Below are 20,387 nucleotides of genomic sequence, written 5' to 3'. Positions count from 1 at the left end.
AAAAAGAAAATCCCCCCCAAGCCCCTAGACTGCTGTCTTGCTATCTGAACGACGGAGGTCCAATGGCTACACAGCATTTTGTTTTTCTAGAATAATTATACATAGCTGTGGAGAAAGGTTCAAATTTAAATTCTTTAACCTCTTGAAGAATTACTAACTATGGGACTTGAATAAATTTTGATTTGTGAAAACACGAGGAAAAATCCAGAAGAAACACTTCAAAACAGGCACAGAGGAGCTCAGCAGGTCCCTTGGGGCGGCTCGGAAGGCTCTCCAGGCGGCTCAGAGTGCGGGGCGGGGAGAGGTGCGGGCGGCTGCTCCTTCAGAAGTCAGGCAGGCCGGGCAGCGGGAAGAGAGCAGCGAAGTGCTCCACTTCCTCCCGCAGAGCCTGCACGGCCCGCTGGTGCCTCTCATCCCCTGCCAGTTTCTCCTTGAACTCCTTCAGCGTGGCCCTCGCGCCCATGTCATTCTGAATCTGCAGGGTCAGCTCGATCCCTGTGCCACGAGAGAAAGTCCCCTGTGGGTCTGCCCCGCACCAGCCCACAGCACACACAGCCCATAGCCGAAGAGGCTGGCCGGAAGAGGAGCAATAGCTGCGAGCGCCCCCAGCTGGCAGCGACCGAGCCCTAGGAGTGTTGATGTTCCCCTCAGGGCAGCACGTTATAAACCTCTCAGGCAAGGTGGCCTTGCTGTTCCCTGCACTTGGTCTTGGCACTTGGCCCCCAGGTGTTGGCCTCACCTCTGTGGATGAAGTGCGCTACTTTTCGGAAGTCGTCTTCCACCAGCCCTCGGGACGTCAGTGCTGGGGTCCCCAGTCGCAGTCCACTGGGCCGCAGTGCGCTTTTGTCACCTACAAGGCAGACAAGGCTGTCCCCAAGCTGCACCCACGGTACCACTGCGATTTATTTATTTTGGGTAATAGGGATGGAACCCAGGGCCTCACACACCCTAGGCATGAGCTCTTCCATTAAGCAATATCCCTAGCTCCGACCCCCTTTGGTACTGGGGATCGAACCCAAGAGCACTCTAGTTCTGAGCTACACCCCATTCTCTTTTGTTTTCTTATTTCTTGTGGTACTGGGGATTGAACCCAGGGCATTCTACCTTGGGGATATATCCCAGCCCTATTTTATTTTTATTTTGAAATAGAGTCTCTTGTAGGTTGATGAGTCTCAGTTCTTCCGAGCTCTGCACCTGCAATTCTCCTGTCTCGGCCTCCTAAGTACTAAGATAAATATTAAGATTACAGGCGCATGCCACCAAACCCAGCTCCCTAGCCTGTTTTAAATCTTATTTTGAGACAGGTTGCTAAATTGTGCAGGCTGGCGTTGAATTTGGAATCTTCCTACTTTAGGTGGGATTACAAGTCTGGCTTGCCACTCTACTTTTTTTTTTGTGGTACTCGGGATTAAATTCAGGGGCTATACCTCTGAGATACATCCCCAGGCCTTTTTTTGTTGTTGGGGGTGGAACCCACAGGCTTTCTACCTCCGGGCTATACTTCCAGACCTTTTTTTATATTTTTTTATTTGGAAACAGGGTCTCACTAAGTTGCTGAGAGCCTCACTAAGTAGCTGAGGCTGGCTTCAAACCCGTGCGATCTTCCTGTCTCAGCCTCCCAAGCACGGGATTACAAGGGTGCGCCACAACACCCAGCTTCCCCCCAGGCCTTTTTATAAAATTTTGTGTGTGTGTGTGTGTGTGTGTGTGTGTGTGTGTGTGTGTGTGTGTGTGTAACTGGGGATGGAACCCAGGATTATTCTACCTCTGAGCTATATTCCCAGCCCTATTTTTTATTCTTTATTTTGAAACAGGGCCTCACTGAGTTACAAAGGGCCTAAGTAGTAGTGGATGCTGTCCTTGAACTGCAATCCTCCTGTCTCAGCCTCCCAAATGCCAGGATTACAAGCGTGCCCCACCATGTCCTGCTTTATAAAATTTTGAAGCAGGGTCTCACTAAGTTGCTGAGGCTCAAACCTTCGATCATCCTGTCTCATCTTTCTTGATAGTAGGATTACAGGTGTGCACCACCAGGCCCAGCTGCCAGTGTATATTTCAAGAGCGTGAGAAGACCTGGCCTGAGAATCCAGGCTTGATCTAGTAATATATAGCCAATTTTAAAAAGTAGTTTTCTGTGGTGCTGCCCTTGCTCTAAAAAGGTCAATGTCTACCTGGGCTTGGGATGTGTTGCCACTGTATTAACATGTTTAGAAATGCTGCCTGTTGCCGGGCGTGGTGGCGCACGCTTGTAATCCCCGCGCTTGGGAGGCAGAGACAGGAGGATCGCGCAGGTTCGAAGCTAGCCCCGCGCGCTGGCTTAGGAGACCCTGTTTCCAAATAAAAATGTAAAAATAGGTCTGGGAGTGTAGCCCGGAGGTAGAAGGGCTTCCAGGAACCCCAGTACCACCAAAAAAATAAAATAAAATAAAAGAAGTGCTGCCTGTTTTCAAGAGGCCCTGGCCCTTGCATCTTGGCTGTTCCATGCTGAGGGCTCCACGCCAATCTCTCCCTTTCTGCTGGCTACAGGATGACAGCAGAGTCCAAAGGAGTAGCTGGGGAGAGAGCTAGCATCCCCCAGGATGACGAACTGTTCCCAAAGCCAAATACATTCATCAGCTACAGCTTCGGCTGGAAGAAATGACAGGATGGGTATGGAAAGGAAGCCAAAAGAGGCCTGACCTGGACAGGTGTTCTTGTTACAGGCGATAGAACAGGCTTCTAGCACCTTCTCAGCCCTTCCACCATCCGTGCCCTTGGAACGGAGATCCACAAGGATCAAATGGTTGTCGGAACCACCTGGAGACAGAGTTGAGATCAACATGACAAGATGCAGAAGGCTGATTGTGGGTGAAGTAAGGAATGGGGGAGGGGCAGGAGGCCACGGCGGCAGCGGGGGGGGGGGGGGGGGGTTTGTAAGGCAGGAAAGTGAGCACCCACCAAGGGGCCTGAGAACTGGGAGGGCGCCCTTGCAAACAGGGTAACCAGTCATGCTGAGCAGCGACGGGGCTGCGGGGTAAGGTGCCCACGCCCATGACTTCAAACTCTAGGTGCTGGCACAGGCTTTTCTGGGTCAGCCAAATGACTCGAGGAAACTTTCCAAGAGTCCCCAGCTTAGAGATCCATGTTTTGTGGATCTTTTAATTTTTGGTATTAGAGATTGAGCCCAGGGGCATTGTACCCCTATGAACTATACCCTCAACATTTATTTTATTTTATTTTTATTTTTTGGCGGGTCTGGGGATGGAACCCAGGGGCATTCAACCTCTGAGCTACACCTCCTGCCCTGTTTTTTATTCTTTATTTTGAAACTGGGTCTCACTGAGTTGCAGAGGGCCTCACTAAGTAGCTGAGGCTGTCTGCGAACCGCGATCCTCCAGTCTCAGCCTCCCAAATGCTGGGATTACAAGCGTGCGCCACCACACCCGGCAACCCTCAACATTTTTTATTTATTTATTTTTGTGGTGCTGGGGATGGAACCCGGAGGCTTTCTACCTCCGGGCTATACTCCCAGACCTATTTTCTATTTTATTTGAAAACAGGGTTTTCAGTTGCTGAGAGCCTCACTAAGTAGCTGAGGCTGGCTTGGAACCTGTGCAATCCTCCTGTCTCAGCCTCCCAAGCGCTGGGATTACAAGCGTGCATGCGCCACCATGCCAGGCCTTATATTCTGTTTTGAAACAAAGTCTAGCTACATTGCTGAGGTTGGCCTTGAACTTGGGATCCTCCTGTCTCAGCCTCTGAAATACTGGGATTATAAGCGTGTGCCACCATGCCTGGCTCGAAAGAAGCTTTGATGCACCCACGAAGAGGGTAGTCCTGCCCGAGACCCGTGTTTGTACCTGTGACTATCTTGTACCCCAGCGCCTTGAGGGCCGCCGACAGAGCCTGGCAGTTGGCCACCACCTGGAGCTGATAGACCTTGAATTCCGTCGTCATGGCTTGCTTCAGCGCCACCGCGATCCCTGGACAGGGAGATGCCAGTCACCAAGGCAGGATGGAGGAGAAAGGCAGAGGGTGAGTCACAAGCAGGCTTCTTTTCTACCGAAGCTTCTTTGCTTTGAAATGTCACCCAAGGGCGCGGGTACTTACATCTCACCCCAAACAATAGATTTCTACTTTTTTTTAAGGCGCTGGGGATGGAACCCTGGGCCTTGTCCATGCTATGCAAGCACTCTACTGCTGAGCTGCACCCCCGGCCCCAGGTTTTTTTCCTTTTTAACGCGGTGCTGGGGATTGAACCCATCGGTCCTCTACCTCCAAGCTCCACCCTCAGCCAGACCTTTATTTTTAAACAAGGTCTTGTGAGATTGCTGAGGGTCCCACTGAGTCCCAGGCTGGCTTCAAACCTGTGGATTTCTGCCTCAGACTCTCACGTTCTGAGATTACATGCAGCACCATGCCCGGCCCAGTCCCATTTCTTTAACTTGATGACTACCTGGCTAACCTTGCAGACTTTATTAAGGAAGCCTCCCTCTGGGCAACTGCTTTTCTTTCTTTCTTTCTTTCTTTCTTTCTTTCTTTCTTTCTTTCTTTTTCTTTCTTTCTTTCTTTCTTTTTTTTTTTGTGGTCCTAGGGGTGGAACCCAGGGGCTTTTCTACCTCCAGGCTATACTCCCAGCCCTATTTTATATTTTATTTGGAAACAGGGTCTCACTAAGTTGCTGAGAGCCTCACTAAGTAGCTGAGGCTGGCTTTGAACCTGTGAGGTCCTGTCTCAGCCTCTCAAGCGCTGGGATTACAAGTGTGAGCCACCACGCCCGGCTGCTTTTCTTTATATTTGTGGTACTGGGGATTGAAGCCAGGGGCACTCTACCTCTGAACTAAATACCCAGCTTTTAGCGTGCATGGTACTGGGGATAGAGCCCAGGGGTATTCTATCTCTGAGCTATATCCCCATCCCTATTTTTATTTTAAAACAGGGCCCCACTAGATTGATGAGCCTCTACTTGCTGAGGCTGTCCTTGAACCTGCGATACTCCTGTCTCAGCCTCCCACACACTGAGATTTCAAGCATGCACCACCACACCCAGCTCCCACTTTATATGTTGAAAGAGGGTCTTGCTAAGTTTCTGAGGCTGGCCTTGAACCTGTGACCTTCCTGTCTCAGCCTCCCAAGTACCCAAATTACAGGCATGCACTACCATGCCCAGCCTCCTGTTGAAGTTTCTTAGAGTGCTCTGCATACTTCACAAAACCTGGCCTGGCCTATGGTTTTGCAGGCGGGTGGCCACCCGAGTGGAGCAGACACCCTCCCGTCTGGCCTTCCCCCTTTTCCTGTGTTAGCATCTCCTGGACACAGACCACCCACTAAGTGTCTGCTCCAGTGTGGAAGTCCTGGCACACACTTTTAGAGGACTGCTAAGGTGGGAACTAGGGACCACAGTAGGACCACCATGGCTCATGGTGAAACCCAAGAGCCACCCGAGGGCTCTGGGTAGCTGTGGTGACTTTACCAGCAATGGCGTGGTTGTGGGGACCTCCTTGCAGGCCCGGGAACACGGCGGAGTTGATGAGCGACTCCAGGTTGTACTGGATCTCTTTGCCGGTCTTGGGATCCACGCCGCACACCCCTGGGTGAAGAACACCATGAAATTTGTGGTCCTGTGGCCGATCCCCCTTGTTTTCTCCTAATGTGGACTCAAATCTAGTTGGTCTACAGGCTGTTTCGCACTGAGCTGGTCTGTGACGCTGTGGAGTGGAGGGGGCCCTTAGTCCTTGTTCTGTGGGAACGAGGACATCACGGGTGGAGACTGGCTAGATGCTGGTCTCTGCACTCCACTGCACCCTGCCCCTCTGATGGCATCTTCCCTTTCCCCTTTCTTTTTTTATTTTTTGTAGCTCAGAGGTGCTTTCCCTCCGAGCTACACTCCCGGTCTTTTTTATTTATTTTTGGTGGTACTAGGGAATGAAGGGACATTCACCCCCAGCCTGATTTTATTTTTTATTTTGGAACAGGGTCTCACTAGGTTCAGGAGAATCTCACTACTTGCTGAGGCTGTCCTCGAACCTGCAATGCTCCTGTAGCAGTCTCCCAAGTACGGAAACTGCAGGTTTGGGCCACCATGTCTGGCTTTATTTTACTTTTTATCTCAAAATCTCGCTACGTTACTGTGTACTATCCTCGGCCCTGTGATCATCCTGTCGCAGCCTCCCAAATACTGGATTACAGGCGTTACCTTCACACCTGTTCTTAACATATGACTATAACAAGACCTTAAAACTGAAAGGATGGAAATTTCCCTCCACTGACACTGTAGTAAAGCACATGCGCTGGCATTTTCCTCAAGAAGTGTCCAGGACCACAGCTTGACAGAAATAATGATCAGATGGTCACTCACGATGAAGGTTTCGAGTTGAAAAAATGTTTTAATAGTAATAATAATGACTACTCTTCAATAATAAGCAATACGAACATCTCCATGGAGCTTCTTGTGGGCCAAGAACTGCTCTGGGCAGTCTGTGTAATTCACTGAATCCTCTAAACAGCAGTCCAGAGGGACAGGTGCTATGATTACAGCCCCCACCCTGGAGGTGCGGAATCGAGGCAGAGAAGCTGCAGGGTGGCTAGGACCACACCACCACTAGGACTTGCTCCGGTGGCTAGCTCAAACGGGCTGGCACAACCGGGCGTGGTGCGCAGGCTTCCAATTCCAGTACTTGGGAGGCTGAAGATAGGAGGGTCAGGGTTTGCGGCCAGCATCAGCTACTTAGTGAGGCCTCCCGCAACTTACTGAGACCCTGTTTCCAAATAAAGAATAAAAAAGAGGGGTGAAGGTAGCTCAGAGGCAGAATTCCCTGAGTTTTATCCCTAGTACTTAAAAAAAAATCATCTGGCACTGGGTGTAACAAATCGCATCAACAAAGGCTAGGGAGAAAAGCAATGTCTACCAGGCAGGTAGGAGTAGCTACGTGACCCAGAGGTGTAAAGCCAGCTGCCAAAGGTCCCTAGAGCACAGGAGTGCCACGGCGCTAGGAAGAAGAGTGGGGTCCTGACTGGAGCTGGCCTTGGCTGGGGTGGGACGAGGAGATGCCTCGTGGGGTAAGCGGCAACAGAGGGCTGGTTTCTCTGCTAATGCGATGCTGAGGCATCCCACGTCACCACAGGTGAAGGCCTCGATGCGCATGCAGCTTTTCTGGCTATGGGAATCCCAAAGTAAGGGGTGCGAGTGCCTAGAGGCGGGCTGTAAAGTACATGCAAGAGAAATGCCCCGCTAAAATGATTACTGAACTTATGCGTTCCCTGTGGATCCTTGCTGCAGAGCCCGCCACTGTTCCTTCCCAGGTCAGATGCTGGGGACTGAACCTAGGGGCGTGCAGCCTCTGGGCTATATAGCCCAATATATATATATATTTTTTTTTACTTTTTTTTTTTGGTAGTACTTAGGATGGAACCCAGGGACATCCAACCTCTGAGCTACACTCCCAACCCTATTTTATTCATTTACTTTGAAAGAGTCTCACTAAGTTGCTGAGGCTGGCAGTGAGCCTGTGGCCCTTCCTGTCTCGGCCTCCCAAGTACCAAGATTACAAGCATGCACCACCATGCTTCACTTATTTACTTACTTTGAAACCGGGTCTTGCTAAATTGCCGAGGGGCTCACAACGTCGCTGAGAATGGCCTTGAGCCTGTGATCCTCCTGTCTTAGCCTCCCAAGAACTGGGATTATAAGCATGTGCTACTACGCCCACCTCCCAAACTCCCATCTCTTTTATGGTTCTGGGGATTGAGCCCAGGGCCATTCTACCTTTGAGTTACACCCTCAACCGTGTTCTAGTCTTTATTTGGGAGCAGGGTCTTGCTAATTTACTGAGGGCCTCACTAAGTTGCTACGTCTGGCCTCAAATCTGTGATCCTCCTGTCTCAGCCGCCCAGGTACTGGCATTGTAGGTATGCACCTCTAATGTGCACACCCAGCCCAAGTACTATTTTCAGAAATTCCCAGGTAAAGAGTTTCCACCAGCTTCCTCTAGCAAACCCGAACCCCTGCAGGATAAACGCCCCCGATCACTTGTCTGTCCCCCACAGCTGGAAGCTCACCTTTCCTATAAAAGATCATGCCAGCGCGGCAGCCTCTCAGGGTCTTGTGGGTGGTGGTGGTCACCACGTGGCAGTGTTCGAAGGGGGAGGGCACCACGCCAGCTGCCACCAGCCCGCTGATGTGGGCCATGTCCGCCATGAGGTAGGCCCCGCTCTCGTCTGCAATCTTCCGCAGGCGTGCATAGTCCAGGTTTCGGGAGTAGCAGCTAGTTCCTGAGACAGGAGAGGAGAGCTGAGTTGGAGATATCTGCGGGCAGCTGAGGCAGCTTCAGCACAAATCTAGAAAGCGGCCCCTGGGCATTTAGCTGGGAAAGCCTGGAGACCTCTCCCCTAAAATCTCTTGAGCGGAGCGGAGGACACCCTTGAAAAGCATCTTGTGCTGAAGGCCGGCTGCCCTGCCCTGCTCTCCACAACAGGGGGTCGCCATGGCTTCTATTATCACCAACACTGACAACCAGGATTGACTCGTTTCTTTATTTTTTTATTCTTTGGGATTGAACCCAGGGCCATTCTTCCTCTGAGTTATATCCCCATCCCTTTCTATTTTATTTTATTTTTAATTTTTTGGGTGGCACTGGGGGTGGAACCCAGAGGCTTTCTACCTCCGGCCTATACTCCCAGACCCATTTTATATTTTTTATTTGGAAACAGGGTCTCACTAAGTTGCTGAGAGCCTCACTGAGTAGCTGAGGCTGGCTTCGAACCTGTGCGATACTCCTGTCTCAGCCTCCCAAAGTGCGGGGATTGCAAACGTGCACCACCACGCCCGGCTATCCCTTTCTATTTTAAAACAGGGACTCGCTAAGTTGCGGAGCTGGCATTGAACCTATGATCCTCCCATGTCAGACTTCCAAGTACTGGGATCACAGTTGCACGCCACCATGCTTGGCTGGGATGAACCTTCCTAAATGTTTCTCTGAGAAAAGCCTCAGACCTTATTCTGCCAACCACTAATGGTGGCCCACACAGACATGTGTCCTGAAAGAGGAGTACACTCTGAGCCAAGGAGCTCGGCTATCCAAGGCCGGAACCGGCAGCGAGCTAGGAGAGGCGGACCATCTCTGCAGCCCCCGGTGTAAAAGGCGTGGAATGCGGCTGTCGCCCACTGCGCTGCTCACCCGCAATGATGAGCCTCGGGTGGAAGAGGCGGGCATTCTCCTCCAGCTGGTCGTAGTTGATGTAGCCAGTGTCTGGGTACACCTGTGGGGTGTCAGGGAGACACAGGCTCAGCTGCTTCCTCTGGTCAGCATGCCTCCTGGGTCCCCACTGTTATGGGCTCACTCACGCGCCCAGGAGGCCCTGGCCCTGGGGCACCCCGCGCAGAAGGAAGACTGTGAACAAACACAATGCACAGACCGAGGAACAAGACGAAAAATGCCTGCTACACACCGCTTCTATTTGAAGAGCCACAGGCGAGAATAAGTAATAAAAGGCGTTGAGGATTAAGAGAGAAAAAATACTAAAATTCTCACAGAAAGCATAACTGGGCACCATGAGAATCCAGCAGAATCTAGAGGCAAACTATGAGAATAAATAAGGGAACCTAGCAAGGTCACTGGCTACACCAGCAAGGACTGAAATCCGGACTGGGAGTGCGGCCCGCTGGTAGAGCGCATGCTTAGTACACACAAGGCCCTAGATTTCTTTGTGTTTGTTTTTTGGTGGTACTGGGGTTCCTGGAAACCCTTCTACCTCCGGGCTACTCTCCCAGACCTATTTTTTATATTTTGTTTGGAAACGGTCTCTTAAGCTAGCGAGGCTGGCTTCGAACCAGCGCGATCCTCCTGTCCCCGCCTGCCAAGCCTGGGGATTACAAGCATGCGCCACCACGCCCGGCAAGGCCCTAGATTTCATGCCCAAAATCAGCCTCCCCCCCAAAAAATCACAATTCAATTTTATATGTACAAGTAAGTAGTAAGAAATAAAAAGTGAGTCATGAAAGAAATGGTGGGGCATGCCTGTAATTCCAGTTCTTTGGGGGGGTGGGGCTGAGACAGGAGGATCACAGGTTCAAGGTCTACCTCAGCAACTTAGTGAGACCTCAGAAAATATAGTTCAGCCAGGAGTGGTGGAACATGCTTGTAATCCCAGAATTCGAGAGGCTGAGACAGGAGGATCGCAGTTCAAAGAGAGCCTTAGCTACTACTTAGTGAGGCCCTTTGCAACTCAGTAGACCTTGTTTCAATATATAAAGAATAAAAAATAGGGCTGGGGGTGTGGCTCGGAGGTACAATACCCCTGGGTTGGATTCCCAGTACTGCCAAAAAAAGAAAAGAAAAGAAAATATGGTTCAATTCCCAGTATAACACATATACACACATACATACACGAAAATTAGACAAAAGAGCTCTTGGAAGCATCCATAGGCATTTATTCCAAAATATGCTGGGGCCAGGGCAGTGCAGAGGCCGGGGGCTAGGAAAGGAGTCTCCCCCAGTCTATAGGATCAGAAAGAGGAAGGGGCCCCTCTGACATAGGGAAGGACAGGAGTCACTGGCACTCCCAAAACCCCCCACATGGTAATTACTTGAACTGAGACATGGACCACATAAACACAGCACAATCAATGAGACGCTCCAAAGAGCACAGATGCCAACATCAAACACTGACTTGATGGTCTTTTTGTTTTTGGTGGTGCTGGGGATAGAACCCAGGGGCTTTCTACCTCCAAGCTATACCCTGAGCCTGATTTTTTTTTTTTTTTTACAGCACTGTGGATGGAACCCAGGGGCATTCTACCTCCAAGCTACACCACAGCCCTGTATTTTATTTTTTTATTTTGAAACAGGGTCTCACTAAGTTGCAGAGAGCCTCACTAAGTAACTGAGGCTGGCTGCAAACCGCGATCCTCCTGTCTCAGCCTCCGAAGTACTGGGATAACAAATGTGGGCCACCATGCTCGGCTCCTGTTTGACTCTTTCTGATGGCTGAATTCTGTGGGTGTACCTCACTTAGCCAATTTTCTTTTTTTTTTTTTGGGCGGGTCTGGGGATGGATCCCAGGGGCATGTGACCTCCAAGCTACACCCCTGCCCTATTTTTTATTCTATATTTTGAAACAGGGCCTCACTAAGTAGCTGAGGCTGTCCGCGAACCACAATCCTCCAGCCTCAGCCTCTCAACTGCTGGAATTACAAGTGTGCGCCACCACGCCCGGCTACTTAGCCAATATCTTAATGGGAGACATTCGGATGACCTCCCCCAATTTTTTTTCTTTTTTGCTGTTACATAGTTTATTTGAATTGCTATCTAGGAGTGGAAATGCTGAATCAAAAGCTGTACATAATGTCGGGTGCAATAGCACATGCTTGTGATCCCAGTACTTGGAAGGCTGAGACTGGAGGATCGAAGGTTCGCCCCAGCCTCGGCTACTTATTCAATAGAGGCCCTGTTTCAACACAAACAAAACTATTTATTCTATAGCCTGGCATGGTGGCACGCACCTGTAATCCCAGCACTTGGGAGGCTGAGATAGGAGGATTTCAGGTTTGAGGCCATTGTCAACAACTTAGCGAGGCCCTCAACAACTTGGTGAGATCAAATTTCAAAATGAAAAATAAGCCAGCCGTGGTGGTGCACGCTTGTAATCCCAGCATTTGGGAGGCTGAGACCGGAGGATCCCGATTTGCAGACAGCCTCAGCTACGAAGTGAGGCCCTCTGCAACTCAGTAAGACCCTGTTTCAAAATAAAGAATAAAAAATAGGGCTGGGGGTGTGGCTCGAAGGTACAGTGCCCCTGAGTTAGAAGTATAATGCCCCAGAGTTCCATCCCCAGTACCACAAAACACAAAACAAAAACAAAACAAAAAACTTAGGGTTGGCGAATAGCTCAGGGGTAGACTACTCTAGATTCAATCCCCAGTACCACAAAAGGGATAGAGGGAAAAAAGGTTTCCCAGTGCAAAGAACGCTCTGGAGAGACACACACACTCTTACCTTATAAGGCATAGATTCAAAGAAGATGGATGTGGCGGAGATCTTCTTCTTGTCTGTCATGAACCCGTGGGTCAGGTGGCCCCCGTCAGGCAGGTCCAGACCCATGATGCGCCCATGGGGCTCCACCAGCGCGGTGTACACGGCAAAGTTGGCAGGGGAGCCTGAAATGGGGAGGCCAGAGGAGCCGCAATTATTCCTACAAGAGAAACCATGGGGCCCCCCGAGCTTGGCAAACAAGGTAAGCCCCAGGCGAGGCTCTGCGCCAGTCACCTCGAGAGTCAGGGCTGTGCAGGGATGTACAGAGCTGGGAGATGGGGCCACGGAGCAGGCACGCACCATGGTGGGCATGGCTTCTCGCTTCTGGGAACACGGCGGGGGGCCTGGCATGAAGGGGCTGCCTGGGGCTATTGGCGGGGGCCATCACCTGAGTAGGGCTGGACATTGACCCCCCAGCACTGTGGGTCCAGATGGTAGGCTTGCAGCGCTCGCCTCTGACAGAGCGTCTCCAGCTCGTCGATGAACTCATTCCCGCCGTAATACCTGTGGGAGAAGCAGGAACCGCGTGTCCACCGCGGCCGCCAGCCTGTGCACCTAGCAGAGGCCGAGGCAGCCTTGGGGTGGGAAGACCTGGTGCAGGGAAGTGAGTCTCGGCTTCCCCATCTTGCCCTGGAGGATCCAAGGACACATTAGTGCTACCCAGAGAATTCCTTGGGGCACAATGCAAGAGCTACTTATGCACAGTAGGAGAAAGACCAGGCCTTCAACTTGACTCTCAGACTAATGTAAGGGGCTTCAGGGACAAAGCTGGATGGAGTGGCAGTCCATTCTCCAAGGGCGACCCTTCTTTTCCTATGCCCACTGGAATTCAGATGCACAATATGCTGACTATGGCATCCTCTATTTTCTTTGCCAATAACAATGAGCCAGAGGTAGAAAAGCCCCTGAATTCTAATCCCAGTACCAGAAAAAAAAAAAAAAAAAAAAAAGATAAAAGAAAATAGGGCTGGGGGTAGGGGGGTATAGTTCGAAGGCAGAATGTCCCTGGGTTCCATCCCCAGAACCAAAAAAAAAAAAAAAAAAAAAGTTTTCCCAGGACACAGGAGGCTGAGACAGGAGGATCACAGAAGGCCCTCCCCAACCTAGTGATATCCTGTTTCAAAAAAAAAAAAAAAAAAAATCTATCTATCTATCTATCTATCTATCTATCTATCTAGGGCTGGGGTATAGCTTGGAGGTGGAATACCCCTGGGTTCAATCCCCAGTACCGAAAATAAAGGTGGGGGGGCTGGGGGCATAGTTCAGTGGTAGAGCACTTGTCTAAATGTGTGAGGCCCTGGATTCGGTCGTCAGCACTCTTCCAACCCACAAAGTTTGAAATTTTGGAGCATTATGAACTTGGAACACTTAAATAATGAAATCTATGCAAATATCCAAAATCTAAAACATTCTGAAATCTGAAACACTTCTGGGTTCAATCTCAAGCACTGCAAAAAAAGAGAAATTGAGACAGGGCCTCACAAAGTTGCTAAGGCTGGCCTTGAACCAGCAAGCTTCCTGTCTTAGCCTCCCAAGACTCGGAATTATAGGTGTGTGCCACTGTGTCTGGCTTCAAAGGGACTTGTTGAATCAACCTTGAGCGTAACTGCTACAAGAACATCAGTGGTGCTGGGCATGGTGGCGCACGCTTGTAATCACAGCACTTGGGAGGCTGAGACAGGAGGATCGCGGTTCGTGGACAGCCTCCATTCTAACGAGGCCCTTCACAACTCAGTGAGACTGTGTCAGAAAATAAATAGGGCTGAGGATATAGCTTGGAGGTACAACACCCCCTGGTTTCCATCCCCAGTACCACAACAAAGAAAAAAAAAGAGTGATATCAGAATCGTAAGAGAGTGACGGACTGGCCGCCGAGGGGAACACAGACCTCACAGCTGGGAAGCCTGCTGTTTTCTGAAATGTACACATCATTTAGATACCATATCGACTCAACACTTCCACTCACCTCTGGCCCGGGTACCCCTCTGAGTATTTGTTATTTAAGCAGGAGCCGAGGGCCTCCAATACCGCTCGACTGGCAAAATTCTCGGAGGCGATCAGCTCCAGTCCAACCCTCTGCCGGTGACTCTCCTTCTTAATGATGTTGTAGACCTTATAAAAAGGAACAGAGATTGCACATTTCAGTTGAAAGTCAAAGCCACCATCTCCCAAACGGAAAAGATGCTATTACTGATTCATATTTGCTCCTAGACGCTAACTGTAACCCAAATAACAAAGTTAAGAAGACTCTGGTAGAGTCTGGTAGAGGACACAACACATCTTCTTTCTCAACGGTTTTAGCATCTGGAAAAGAATAAAACAGCTGGGCATGGTGGCACACATCGATAATCCCCGTATTTAGAAGGCTGAGATAGGAGAAGCCGAGATTCAAGGCCAGTCTCAGCAAATCAGCAAGGCCCTCAGCAACTCAGTGAGACCTGTTTCAAAAATTTGAGCCAGGCGTGGTGGCGCACACTTGTAATCCCAGCATTTGCAAGGCTGAGACAAGAAGATCGCGGTTTGCAGATAGCCTCAGCTACTTAGTGAAGCCATTTGAAATTTAGTGAGACTCTGTTTCAAAATAAAGAATAAAAAATAGGACTGGGGGTATATCTTAGAAGTAGAATGCCCCTGGAGTCCATATCCAGTAATATGCACGCACGCGTGCACACACAAAATAAAATAAAATAAATAAGCTCAGTGCAGTGGTACAGGTCTGTAATCCCAGTTCTTGGAAGGCTGAAACAGGAGGATCACAGGTTCAAGGACAGCCGCAGCAATGTGGTGAGACTCAGCAACCTAGCTAAACCCTGCATAAAAAATAAAAAAAAAAGAGCCGGGCGTGGTGGCGCACTCTTGGGAGGCTAAGATGGGCGGATCGCATGGGTTCGAAGCCAGCCTCAGCTACTTAGTGAGGCTTTCAGCAACTTAAAGAGACCCTGTTTCCAAAAAAAAAAAAAAAAAAAGGTCTAGGAGTATAACCCGGAGGTAGAAAGCCTCTGGGTTCCACCCCCAGTACCACCAAAAAAAAAGCCAGGTGTGGTGGCACACGCTTGTAATCCCCGCTTGGGAGGTGGAGACAGGTGGATCGCACAGGTTCAAAGCCAGTCGCGCTGGCTTAAGAGACCCTGTTTCCAAATAAAATATAAAATAGGTCTGGGAGTGTAGCCTGGAGGTAGAAGGCCCCTGGGTTCCATCTCCAGTACCACCAAAAAAAAAAAAAAAAAAAAAGAGAAAGAAGGAAAGAAAATATATGAGGTCTGGGAGTGTAGCTTGGAGGTAGAAGGGCTTCCAGGAACCCCAGTACCACCAAATATAAAATAAATATTTTAAAAAAAAGAGTGAGGGTCAGGGCCGGGATGTAGCTCAGTGGCAAAGCGCCTGCTTTGCAGGTGTGGTGCTCTGGGTTCGATCCCCAGTTCCAAAAAGGACAAAAAAAAAAAAAAAAAAAAGAGTGGGGTCAATCCCCAGTACCAATACCTAAAAATAAATAAATAAAGGCCAGGGGTATAGCTCAGGCATAGAATGCCCCTGGGAAGAAGGCAAATGATTTAGGGGAAAATTATCTTTAACTATCTTTTTTGGGGGGGCACTGAAGATTGAACCCAAGAGCTTTTTACTCTCAGGGTCCACCCCAGTCTTGTTAAATTTTGAAAGAGCATCTCTCTAGGTTGCTGAGGCTGGCCCGGAAGCTTTGATCCCCCTGTCTCAGGCTCCCAAGCACTGAGATTACAGGTGCGTACCACCGCACCCGGCTCCCACCTAATTTTTAATTCTACACCATCCTGGGGTTTGTTTTGTTTTTGTGGTACTGGAAATGGAACCCAAGGGCATTCTACCTCCAAGCTACACCCCCAGCCCTATTTTTTATTCTTTATTTTGAAACAGGATCTCACTGAGTTGCAAAGGGCCTCACTAAGTAGTAGCTCAGACTGTCTGGAACCGTGATCTTCTGTCTCAGCCTCCCGAATGGCGGGATTATAAGCCTGCGCCACCACGCCTGGCCATCCTGTTATTTTTATCCCTGCATTTTACCAAGTCTCTTCCTCACTGAAGCTTACTCCTTGTCCTCTTCCTTAAAGGAACAGGTGCTTCAGCAAATCCAGAGAGAGAAAGTAGATTACCTAAGGACTAGAGAGTTTGAGGAGGACCGGGGTGACTGCTAATGGGTTCTTGGGGATAAAAATGTTGAAAATTGATGTGAATACCGACATTCCCTGACTTAAGATTTTATTTTGACTTTATGATGGTAGGAAAGTACTTGGTAGAAATCATACTTCAGATTTTGTGTTGGAGCCGAGCGTGGTGGTGCACGCTTGTAATCCCAGCATTTGGGAGGCTGAGACAGGAGGATCTCGGTTCGCGGACAGCCCCAGCTACTTAGTGAGGCCTTTTGCAACTCAGTGAGACCCTGTTTCAAAATAAAGAATAAAAAATAGGGCTGGGGGTGTCGTTTGGAGGTAGAATGGCCCTGGGTTCCATCCCCAGTACTGCCAAAAAAGAAAAAAGAAAAAGTAGATATTTAGGGTCTGAGGGCATAGCTCAATGGTAGAAATCTTGCCTAGTATGCATAAGGCCCTGCATTCTATCTCTAGCAATATAAAAAATTAATTAATTAATTAAAGAACTAGGAACATATACAAGGCTTCTGATGTAAAAACACATGGAGACCCCATGATCTCACCTCGATGTCGCTGTCCTTGAGGGGCTGCACCATCATCTTGTCATGGGAGGACCACAGAGCAGCATCCCTGCGGCTGCCGTTTACCGGAGTCTCCATTGCACTGGCTCAAACTCCCCTAAGAGAACAGACAAAAGCGTGTGTGGCTTCCAGAATTAAGCCTGGGCAAAGCTCATCACAACCTGCAAGTTCTCACGAGTTGCTGAAGCACTAACACGCGCCTTTCTCCTCTCCCTCAGAACTGCGTGGTAAATATGAGCACAATCTATTGCAAAATCACCAGGTAGAGCTTCTGGGTCCTTTCAACTGGGGACCCAATCGCCCTCTCTCCCACTCTGCCCACCCCCAAACCCGCCTCCTCTGAGGCCGTGCCAGGAGGCTCCCTGCGTGGAGCCCAGCAAGGCCCTCTTGCCGCTCAGCTTCTTCTGCTTCACCGTCTCTCCCAAACCCTTCAAGGCAAAAACTTGGTTATTTTTATTTATTTAATTATTTTTTGGGGGGAGGGGTGTGTGGTTGAACCTAGAGGCATTCCACTTTTGTGCTTTACTCCCAGCCCTATTTTTTATTCTTTATTTTGAAACAGGGTCTCACTAAGTTGCAAAGGGCCTCACTAAGTAGCTGAGGCTGGCTGCAAACCTGCCACCCCGCCCAGCTTTCCTGTTTTTCCTTTTCTTTCCATTTTTTTTTTTTTGAAGATTTAAAGAAGTTTATTAGAAAGACAGAAATACAGAAAATAGAAATACAGCCCCATGCCAAAATGGCATGGAGGGGTGACTCAAAATGAATAAACCCTTTTCTTTCCATTTGTTTTTGGTACTGGTGATGGAACCCAGAGGCATTCTACCTCTGAGCTACACTCCCAGCCCTTTTTACTTTGAAACAGGGTCTGATTAAGTTGCTAAGTATCTTGCTAAATTGCAATCCTACTGGGAATAAGCCGGGTGTGGTGGCGCACGCTTGTAATCCCAGCATTTGGGAGGCTGAGACTGGAGGATCGAGGTTCCCCAACAGCCTCAGCTACTTAGTGAGGCCCTCTGCAACTCAGTGAGACCCTGTTTCAAAATACAGAATAGAAAATAGGGCTGGGGGTGTAGCTCAGAGGTAGAATGCCCCTGGGTTTCATCCCCAGTACTGTAAAACAAAACAAATAAACAAAAAAATAACAAAACTGGGAATATAGGGGCCTGGCTTGGTAACACTACCTAATGTGTTCATCCCTTCTACCCCCATGTTTCCAGTAGTAAAAGTAAGGCTCAAAAAGTAAAGCATCTTAGTCCAGCACTGCACAGAAAGCAGGCCATGGAGGCAGAACTCAGAACCTCAAGGTATGTGTTCTACATAGCTACAAGTTAAAACACGCACTTGCTGAAATACACATCTTCTAAGAATTACAGGCCAGTTGTAGCCAGGTGCACGCCTGTAATCCTAGTACTTGGGAGGCTGAGACCGAAAGATCACAGGTTTGAAGACAGCCTTGGCAAGTAGCGACACTCTCATCAACCTAGCAAGACCCTATTTTATTTATTCAAAACTAAAAATACTAGCCGGGTGTGGTGGTGCACAATCGTAATCCCAGTACTTGGGAGGCTGAGAAAGGAGGATCACAGGTTAGCGGCCAGCCTCAGCTACATAGTGAGGCCCTCCGCAACTTAGTGAGATCCTACTTCAAAATAAAGAAAAAATAGGGCTGGGAGTGGAGCTTGGAGGTCAAAAGCCCCTGAGTTCAATCCTCAGCACCACACATACAAAAAAAAAAAAAAAAAAAAAAAGAATCATAGGCCAGATTCAAATGTTTATATTTCTTTTTTGGGGGGAGAGGGGGGAAGAAATGAACTCAAGGGCATTCTACCTCTGAGCTACACTTGCCCTTTTTAATTTGAAAGAAGGTCTTACTAGGTTGCTGAGCTATCCTTGAATCTGTGATCTTCCTGTCTCAGCATTCCAAGTACAGGCATGTGCCACACACCTGGGTGCATGTTTATGTTTCTATGAGAAAGCACAGCCCCATAAACCTAGAGCTCACTCTCTGGGTGTGGTAGTGTATGCCTGTAATCTCAGTAGTTGGGAGGCTGAGACAGGTGGATCACAGGTTCCAAGCCAGCCTTAGCAGTTTAGGGAGACCATTAGCAACTAAGAGAGAGCTAAGTTTCAAAAACAAACAGAACCAAAAAGAAGCCAGGCATGGTGGTATAAGCCTGTGATTCCAGTACTTGGGAGGCTGAGACAGCAGGATCACGGGTTCAAGGCCAGCGTCAGCAATGTAGTGAGACCCTGTTTCAAAATAAAAAATAAAAGCTGGGCGTGGTGACGCACGCTTGTAATCCCAGCACTGGCTGTAATCCCAGCATTCGGGAGGCTGAAACCAGAGGATCGTGGTGAGTGGGCAGGCTCAGTTACTTAGTGAGGCCTTTTGCAACTCAGTGAGACCTGGTTTCAAAATAAAAAATAAAAAACAGGGCAGGGGGTGTAGCTTGGAGGTCAAATGCCCCTGGGTTCCATCCCCAGACCCGCAGAAAATTGACTAAATAAAAACAAATAAAAATAAAAAGGGATGGGTGTGTAATTTAGAGACAGAATGCCCCTGGGGCTGATCCAGCCCCCCCCAAAAAAAAAGTTTTACAAAGAACTAGAATTTTGCGATCAGTGGCATTTCCTTTGGATTGAAAGTTCAAACATTTATAGGCCCATCCTGCCTTACAGTAATCAGCTTTTCTGTAGTTTCCATCAATTTGGTTAAGCTTCCAAGTAAATGCCATTAATTTGACAAGTATCTATTGAATACCTGACTGCAGCCATGACCTCCTGGGGTTTCCCTGGGGCCAGACAGGTGACAAACAAGGACACTAAATGTGTAAGGACAAAACAGGTTTGGGGGATGGGAAGACGAGAGGAAGGGCTCAGTTTGCAAGGCCGGGACAAGAGGCCTAATCGAGGAAAGGAGATCTAGATTAATTTTCCAAGGGTGCACATGGAATACTGTGCTATACAATCAACAAATAACAAGTACTTGAACAGCTTCGCCTGCTATGGCGGCGCATGACCGTAGTCTGTCCTCCTTGGGAGGCTGAGGCAGAAGGACTGCAGGATTGAGGACAGCCTGAGCAGCAGTGAGACTCCTATCAGCCTAGTGAGACCCTGTTTCAAAATAAAAATAAAATAAGGCTGGGGGGTGTAGCTCAGAAGTAGAATGCCCCTTGGCTCCATTCAATCCCCAGTAGCCCCCTCTCCAATACAGCTTAAGTGGTCCCAAATCACAACAATCCTTCCCTCTCTCTGGCAGAGCTAGTAACCAGGAGACTTAACCAGGAAATTCCTAACGGGCTTTTTTGGATACTGAGAATTAAACCCGGGCAGTCTACCTAAGCCACACCCCCAACCCTTTTTTATTTTGAAGCAGGGTCTCGCTAGGTTGCTGAGGCTGGCTTCCCACCTGCAATCCTCCTATCTCAGCCTCCCTCGTACAGAGATTACAGGTATGTGCAGTCAGGCCCAGCTCTAACTGGGGCTTTTAACGCAGCTGTTATTTTCACACAAGTATGATATCATTAGACTTATGGTCATTCCAAGGCCATGGAATGCCCCTCAGTCAAAGCGGCAGCACTCCGTGGCAACCACTTCTGCTGTTACAGGCGGAGGGCAGGGCAGAGCTCAGAATAAGTGCTGTGGGGCCAGCCCCCCTGCTGCTCCCCGCTGAGCTC

General features: G+C 49.1%; 1 protein-coding gene across 2 annotated transcripts; it reads right to left on the bottom strand.

Moving 5' to 3' along the window:
• Window positions 1-322: 322 nt before the first annotated feature.
• Window positions 323-16,788, bottom strand: SHMT1 (serine hydroxymethyltransferase 1; the record flags this gene model as incomplete). 2 transcript variants are annotated; one of them, XM_080712783.1, is made up of 11 exons in its annotated part: window positions 323-495; window positions 740-850; window positions 2,680-2,796; window positions 3,840-3,962; window positions 5,453-5,569; window positions 8,038-8,250; window positions 9,156-9,237; window positions 11,973-12,133; window positions 12,397-12,512; window positions 13,975-14,120; window positions 16,693-16,788. In XM_080712783.1, the coding sequence occupies 11 exons, from the start codon at window positions 16,786-16,788 to the stop codon at window positions 323-325; spliced, it is 1,455 nt and encodes a 484-aa protein (XP_080568909.1). The 2 variants fall into 2 exon arrangements, with proteins under 2 accessions (XP_080568909.1, XP_080568910.1); XM_080712784.1 differs by lacking the exon at window positions 5,453-5,569.
• Between the last annotated feature and the right edge of the window lie 3,599 nt (window positions 16,789-20,387).

This window comes from Muscardinus avellanarius, assembly GCF_963383645.1.
Source record: "Muscardinus avellanarius genome assembly, chromosome: 16".
Classification (NCBI taxonomy): domain Eukaryota; kingdom Metazoa; phylum Chordata; class Mammalia; order Rodentia; family Gliridae; genus Muscardinus; species Muscardinus avellanarius.
This window is presented reverse-complemented; position numbering and strand designations above follow the sequence as displayed.